The sequence below is a fragment of the Nycticebus coucang genome, chromosome 10, assembly GCF_027406575.1.
Source record: "Nycticebus coucang isolate mNycCou1 chromosome 10, mNycCou1.pri, whole genome shotgun sequence".
NCBI lineage: Eukaryota > Metazoa > Chordata > Mammalia > Primates > Lorisidae > Nycticebus > Nycticebus coucang.
Window position 1 is genome coordinate 108,797,238 of NC_069789.1, and position 8,031 is coordinate 108,805,268.

Here is an 8,031-nt window from a genome sequence, read left to right on the forward strand (position 1 = left end):
TGGGGCATTCTTCTTCCCCTTCTGGAATTCCTATAACTCGTATGTTGGAACGCTTCATAAAGTCCCATAATTCTGACAGTGAACGTTCTGCTTTCTCTCTCTTCTTTTCTGCCTCTTTTACTATCTGAGTTATCTCAAAAACTTTGTCTTCTACCTCTGAAATTCTTTCTTCTGCATGGTCTAACCTGTTGCTGATACTTTCCATTGCATCTTTAAGTTCCCTGATTGACTGTTTCATTTCCTTCAGCTCTGCTATATCCTTTTTATATTCTTCATATCGTTCATCTCTGATTTGATTCTGTTTTTGGATTTCCTTTTGGTTATTTTCCACTTTATTAGCAGTTTCCTTCATTGTTTCCATCATTTCTTTCATTGTTTTCAACATGTGTATTCTAAATTCCCTTTCTGTCATTCCTAACATTTCTGTATAGGTGGAATCCTCTGCAGTAGCTACCTCATTGTCCCTTGGCGTGGTTGTTCTGGACTGGTTCTTCATGTTGCCTGGAGTTTTCTGCTGATTCTTCCTCATGGGTGATTTCTTTTATCTGTTTCCTTGCCCTTATTTTCCTTTCACTTCCTCTTGCTCTTTAAGTTCTCGTGCCTGTGGAAGTTGCGGGCGGGTTTAGACGGATTGAACACATGCGACCACTTGCCGGTTTTCCACTGTTTTAGTCCTCCTCTTGGGGTCCAGAAGTCTCTCGCTGACTCCTTGTATCCTCTCAGTGGTGATGATAGGCAGATCCCACCAGCCAGAGATGCCTGGAGTCCTATATCCCCAGACTCACGGTGCCCAGATGCAAGGAAGCTGTTACTCGGCTGCCATCTTGCTCTGCCTCTCGTGATTTATGACTTTTTTAATGAGAAGCTATAATCTATTGAATAGGATTTTATTGAGAATTTTTGCATCTATATTCATTAGTGAAGACCATTCATTCATTGGTCTGAAGTTTTCCTTTTTAGTTGGGTCCTTTCCTGGTTTTAGGGTGAAGTTTGCTTTGTAGAACATATTGGGGAAGATTCCTTCCTTCTCAATATTTTGGAATAGTTTCTGTAGCATGGGTATAAGATCTATGAAGGTTTGATAGAATTCTGGTGTGAAGCCATCTGGACCAGGTCATTTTTTTTTTAATTGGGAGTTTTTTTATAGTTTGTTTGATCTCAGTTCTTGAAATTGGTCTGTTCAGGAAATCTTTTTCTTTTTTTGCAGTTTTTGGCCAGGGCCAGGTTTGAACCCACCACCTCCAGTGCCCTACTCCTTTGAGTCCCAGGTGCCATCCAGGAAATCTTTTTCTTTTTGGGTAAGTCTAGGGAGAGGGTGTGATTCCAAGTATAGATCCAATTCCTCCACATTATCAAATTTCTGGGCATAGAGTTTCTTGTGGTATTCAGAAGACTCATTCTGAATCATTTCTGATTGAGGTTACTAGAGATTTTACTTTCTTGTTTCTAGTTAGTCTGTCAAAATGTTTATCTTATTTATTTTTTTGAAAAACCAACTTTTGTTTCATTAATTTTCTGAATGATTTTTTTTTATTTTCAATTTCATTAATCTCTGATTTAGTTTTGGTTATTTATTTTCTTCTGCTGGATTTAGGATTAGATAGTTCTTCTTTTTCCAATTCCCTAAGATGGTTTGTGAGATTGTTGATGTGCTCTCTTTCAGTTTTTTGAATGTAGGCATCTAATGCAATAAATTTTCCTCTCAGGACTGCTTTTGCTGTAGCACACGGTTTGAGTAATTTGTGTCTTCATTGTTGTTATGTTTGAGGAATTTAACTATTTCTTCTTTTATCTCTTCCTGAACTCAACTATCATTCAGCATAAGGTTGCTTAATTTCCATGCCTTTGTGTGGGGATAAACATTTTTGTTGGAGTTGAGTTCTACCTTTACAGTCTTGTGTTCTGAGAAGAGACATGTTATAATTTCTGTTCCTTTAATTTTACTGAGGTTTGATTTGTATTTAGGATGTGATCTATTTTGGAGTATGTGCCATGGACTGATGAGAAAAGTGTGTATTCTTTTGTTTGGGGATGGTACGTTCTGAAATTTTCTATTAATCCCATTTTCTCTAGGGTCAGGGTTAAGTCCTTTGTATCTTTCTTTAGTTTCTGTTTAGAGGATCTATCTGGTTCTATCAGAGGGATGTTAAAGTCTCCAGCTATAATGGTGTTATAGGCTAACATATTGCTCAGACCTCTCAAGATCTGTTTCATAAATATGGGAACATTTAAGTTAGGTGCATAAACATTTAAGATTGAAATGTTTTCTTGTTTCATGGTTCCTTTGACCACTATGAATTGCCCATCTTTGTCTTTCTTAGCTATAATTTCTTTGAATCCACTTGCATCTGAGAATAAGATTGCAACTCCTCTTTTCTTCTGATTTCCATTTGCTTTAAATACTGTTTTTCATCGCTTGACCCTGATTCTTGATTTGTCCTTCAAGGCTAGGTTTGTCCCCTATAGACACCACATAGATGGCTTGTGCTTTTTTTTTACACAATCAGGCAGCCTATGCTTCAGTGGGAAATTCAAACCATTGACATGAATTGAGATAATTTATAATTGTGGTAGAAATTTATTCATCTTGTTATGAGAAAATCTGTTGTGTAGTTTTAAAACATTGCACCATTGTAGAAACTAAGTTTTGGCCTTAACTGCTTGGTGCTTGCTTTGGTGGTGATCCATTGTGGTGTTCAGTGTTGGGGATAGATCTAAGTATTTCCTATATAGCTGATCTTGTTGTGGTGAATTTCCTCAGTGCTTGTATATCCACAAAAGTTTTTATTTGTCCGTCAATTTTGAAGCTTAGTTTAGCAGGATATAGAATTCTGGGCTGAAAATTGTTCTTGTTAAGAGTGTTGAAGATGGATGATCATGCTCTTCTGACATGGAAGGTTTCAGTTGAGAAGTCTGCGGTTATCCTAATGGCTCTGCCTTGTAGGTCAGTTGGCACTTAGTCCTAGCTGCTTGCAGAATTTTCTTTTTCGTCTTGACTTTGGATGGGTTCATTACAATGTGTCTTGGAGATGCTCCGTCAGAACTGAGATGACCTGGGGTTTGATGTCCATCTGAAAGGAGTGTGTTAAGATCTTTAGTAAAACTACGGAAGTTTTCATTTATGATAGTCTCTAGTAGGGCTTCCGTATCTTTGAGATAATCTTCTTCCTCTTCAGGGATTCCTATCATTCGTATGTTTGAATGCTTCATGGAGTTTTGTAATTCTCTAAGCACCTGCTCTGCTTTCTCTCTCTTCTTTTCTGCCTCTATAACTACCTGGGTTAACTCAAACACTTTATCCTCTAACTCTGATGTTCTTTCTTCTCCATGGTCTAATCTATTTTTGATACCTTCTACTACATCTTTACAATCCCTGATCATCTTCTTCATTTCCTTAAGCTCTTCCATATCCTTTCTTTAGTCTACATATCTCTTGTCTAAATTTTGGTTCTGTCTTTCCATTTTCTCATCCATTCTCTTTATTGTCTTAATAATCCATATTTTGAATTCCTTTTCTGCAAAATCCATTAATTCTTTATAGGAGGTGTCTTCTGTAAAAACTAGAAGAAAGAAAAAAGTTAACAATGACAAGTACAAGAAAGAAAAAAGAAAAAGAGGAAAAAACAAAAATAGTTATTTATATATATATATATAAACCATATTCATATATGTATATATATGACATAGGGATCCAACTTTACTAGAAATATATTTATGTTGCAATATGCTGCCTAGATACCAGGTGGCACTGTGAATTCATGGGGAAAAATAACCCAGCTGTTAACTTCTCTCTGGTTCTCAGGCTTAGACCTATTTCTCAACTTAATTGTTTGTGGTCATCTCCTGATTACCTGCTCAGTACTCAGACCCCACCTATTTTGGATCCCATAGCTCTCCAAAATTCTTCAGAGGCAGATCTCAGTTTCCCCTGCCAACAGTTTCCATGGAGTATAAGAGTCTCTGGGCCTGTCATGAGTGGAGGTCTGATCCAGAAGGCAGAACTCAGACTGCCATGCCTCAGGCCCCCCAGCAAGAGGTCTGCCCTCATGACCTTCTGGTGACCTTTATGACAATGGCTGCCCCCTCTCCACAGGAACATCCCAGTATGGATGTCTCATCTGCCACCAAACTGAACAGAACCACTCCAGACAGCACTCCAATCTGGCTACTGAACACCACTTGGGAATGCACACTCCTCCAATATTTCCACTCATCTCCTAGCTTCCCCCAAGAATTGAAAACTGTGAGAGGCTTCTACCCAGACCTCTGCTGCCAGGATGGGAAACTTGCCTGGTGTGTCATTCTCCACAGCTCCAGCAACCATGCTGAATCCAGTATTTCACCACCTTGCTGCACATCCCAAGCCACAACTCCATGCAAAGTCTCCACACCAGGTATGACCTGACCCTCTCCCCCTCACCAGTTCCTCCAGGAGAGCTCCACTAAACATCTTTCCTGTCCACCTCATGAATATTTCTTATGATTCCTTGGATAACTGTTGAGGATGTTATGCTAAGTGAAATCAGCCAGCATAAAACACCATATGATTCAACTTATATGACATAATGAAATACAGAAAAAGCAGAATTTTTGTTACAAAGGGGTGAGAAAATTAGAAAATGAATAATATTTGTTTAATGGGTAAAGAATTTCAATTTTGCAACATGAAAAGGATTTGGAGAAAGATAGTAGTGATGATTGCAAAACAATTTGAATGTAACTGATGACATTAAATCATACACTTAGAAATGGTTAGGTCTTGTTTCCTCATCATCTGGAAAATCAATTAGCCTTTTAGGTCACATTAAAATTATTGTTTATTATTTGAGCGCCACAAAACACCAAGTTGATCTTATAGAAAATAAAAATGAATACACTTGCAAACTGTGTGAAAGTTCAAAATACCTCCTGGAACAGAAATATAAACATAAGTCTCCCCCAAACAGCATGGAAATATTATTTCATATCTGACATGTAAATGTTCCATAATTTATATAGTGAAATTGTATTCATGAGTCATAACATGACCCACCACTTTTTCTTGCTGTATTATTATAATAAGCAGAAACATTTCCAGCTCTGGTCTGGACACTCAGTAATTTCTACAGACATTTTGTGTTCATGGCTTCATTTGTCCTGCCCGGGATGAGCCTGTCCACTGAAGGACAGAGGCATAGGTAGTTTTGATAGTTTTGACTGTTGGCAGCTGCATTTGAAGGAGCAAAAAATGGCCTCAATGGTTCTTCAGTAGGAATGTTAGTGAATGTGAAGATATGGGACCCATCGCCGACGTGATAGAAGGAGATGGTACCCATGTCCATATCCAGGAAAATCCCCACCCGGTGGGGCAGGGGATTCACCAACAGAGTGGTCAAGGGTGAGGTGCATGCAGTGAAAAATAGACTTCTTCTCAACCCCACAGTCCAGAAACCCTGTTTTGTAGACAGCAGGATCTCCCCTTGTCTAGTAACTGATTCTTTGCAGATGCCCACATCCCATTCTTCACTCTTGCCCACATCCACTTCCCAGTAGTGACGGCCAGAAATCAGCAAAGGGGACCCCAGGATACACAAGCCATAGTTGAATCTCTCAGCTCGCTGGCCCCTATTCTGCTTGAAACTCTCACAGCAAACCTTCTTCAGGTCATCAGAAATGATGAGATGGTCATTGGCTGTGTCCACATCGAAGGTCATATCCACTGAAGACCGAAAATCAGTAGTTTAGGAAGACACACACTATAAACTCCCTATTCCTTTCTATTTCAAAACCCCATGTTTCATATACTTTTATTTCCTTCATTTTGTATTTCTTCCCCCAATTAGAATTTTCCTGTATTTCTTCCCCCAATTAGAATATCCCTAACCAAAAGGTTAGGTCAAATTTTCTGCACGGAATAGATGGATGGACATATAGTAGAACCTCCATAGCTGACCACCTCACTAAACCACTCACCTCTTTAGGTTGCCCTAATTGTCATAGACTGGACATACACCACATGTGCTCAGTGGATGATCCTTAATATGACCACCTCTGTATGTTGACCAGTCTGTTCTAGTTTCTCACATGGTCAACTTGCTGAAGTTTTATAATTGCAACAAGTCTACCCTACTCATAGCATAAATTCGTTTTTACTTAAGTTATTGAATATGTTGATTAATAACTTTCTCATTTAGAGCATAAGATACAGATACATGAGGTTTGGCACCTGTAGCTCAGTGGGTAGGGCGCCAGCCACATACACTGGGGCTGAGGGGGTTGAACCCAGCCCGAGCCTGCCAAACAACAATGACAACTACAACAAAAAAATAACTGGGCGTTGTGGCGGGTGCCTGTAGTCCCAGCAACTTGGGAGGCTGAGGCAAGAGAATTGCTTAAGCTCAAGAGTTTGAGGTTGCTGTAAGCTGTGACACCACAGCACTCTACCCAAGGCAACATAGTGAGACTCTGTCTCAAAATAATAATAATAATAATAATAATACACTATATAGTATTGGCTCGGTGCTTATAGCACAGTGCTTATGACACCAGCCATATGCACAGAGGCTGGAGGGTTTGAGCCTGGCCCGGGCCAGCTAAACAATAATGACAACTACAACAACAACAAAATATAGCCAGGCATTGTGGCGGGCCTCTGTAGTCCCAGCTACTTGAGAGGCTGAGGCAAGAGAATCACTTAAGCCCAAGAGTTTGAGGTTGCTGTGAGCTGTGATGCCATGGCACTCTACCCAGAGCAACAGCTTGAGACTCTGTCTCAAACAAACAAAAAAAAAAGATACATATACATGAAGGATAAGACTGTAGTTTGCTCTCATAATTATTATACAAACTGGCACAGATCTTCTGGAATTTTATATTTATAGAAGAGAAGATTTGTTGTTTTAGAAACATAAAAAAGTTTCAATTGCCTGATATCAGCTAATGACCATGTTTAATGAACAGTTATTTGAAAGCTTCTTATCCCTATCCCCTTTATGAGTCTGGGGCAGATGGTATAGACTCCTACCTTGGAACATCCTTATTCTGGGGTTCATCTGTAGAACAGCTCTCAGCTGGGGCTCCAGTTCCTTGACCTTGGACACCAGCTCCCCTACCTGCAGATTAGGCCTGATGTCACCCTTCTGAGAAACCACAGGGCAGATGGGGCACAGCATACCCTCCCCGTGGGGCCCCTTCTGCAGTGAGTCCATGCACTGGAGGCAGCAGAAGAATCCACATTTCAGGTAGATGGGGTTTTTGAGATAAGTTAGGCAAATAGAGCAAGTACTTGTTTCTTTAAAGTGCTCAGTCATGGCTAATATCTGAAAGAAAATGGGCACAGCATTAGAATTTGCATGAGTGAAATAGGTAATAGTTCTTGAGACACTTTCATCTTTACTTGCATAGAGATGTTGTTCCTACTACCTTATTAATTTTTTTTTTTTGAGACAGGGTCTCACTCTATCACCCTGGGTAGAATGCTGTGGAATGATTGCTGAAGGCAACCTCAAACTTTTGGGCTCAATTGATGTTCCTGCCTCTCCCTTCTGAGTAGCTGGGACTATAGGCACTGCCACAATACCCTGCTGGTTTTTCCATTTTTTACTAGAGATGGGGTTTCCCACTTGCTCAAGCTGGTCTTGTACTCCTGAGTTCAGGTGATCCACCAGAATGGTAGGATTACAGACATGAGCCCCCCCAGCCAGGTTCCTACTATCTTAAATCACTTAAATAAACAGAAACAAGAAATGAAGACCTAAGACCAGCATAAACATGACACACTCTGGGCCCTGGACTTCTGATACTTGAGGTGCCCAGTGGAATGAAGGACAGGAGCTATCAAAGGTCTTTGCACTGATGTGGCTTTCCAGGTTCTACATCTGAGCTGTGCAATATGGGAGTGCACAGTGGTTGCTGAGCACCTGAAATGGCTCCTCTGAATTAAGATGTGTTGTGAGCAGAAAATACACACTCAGTCTTGAAGAACAATGAAAAAAAACGTACACAATCTCCACGGAAACCTTTAGAAGTTGATTCCATGTTGGGACAATTATA

At 40.0% G+C, this 8,031-nt stretch overlaps 1 protein-coding gene across 1 annotated transcript; it reads right to left on the reverse strand.

The window, feature by feature from the left end:
* Positions 1-4,824: 4,824 nt before the first annotated feature.
* LOC128597372 (ret finger protein-like 4A) lies at positions 4,825-7,291 on the reverse strand. Its single transcript, XM_053607703.1, has 2 exons — positions 7,004-7,291; positions 4,825-5,698 (listed from the first exon to the last, which is right to left on the reverse strand). The coding sequence occupies exons 1-2, from the start codon at positions 7,287-7,289 to the stop codon at positions 5,103-5,105; spliced, it is 882 nt and encodes a 293-aa protein (XP_053463678.1). The 5' UTR covers positions 7,290-7,291; the 3' UTR covers positions 4,825-5,102.
* Between the last annotated feature and the right edge of the window lie 740 nt (positions 7,292-8,031).

Excerpts from the sequence above, each read along its gene's own strand:
- LOC128597372 (XM_053607703.1), bottom strand. The coding sequence starts at position 7,289 with ATGACTGAGCACTTTAAAGAAACAAGTACTTGCTCTATTTGCCTAACT. Across the intron at positions 5,699-7,003 it reads CAGAATAAGGATGTTCCAAG|TGGATATGACCTTCGATGTG; the intron begins GTAGGAGTCTAT and ends TTCGGTCTTCAG.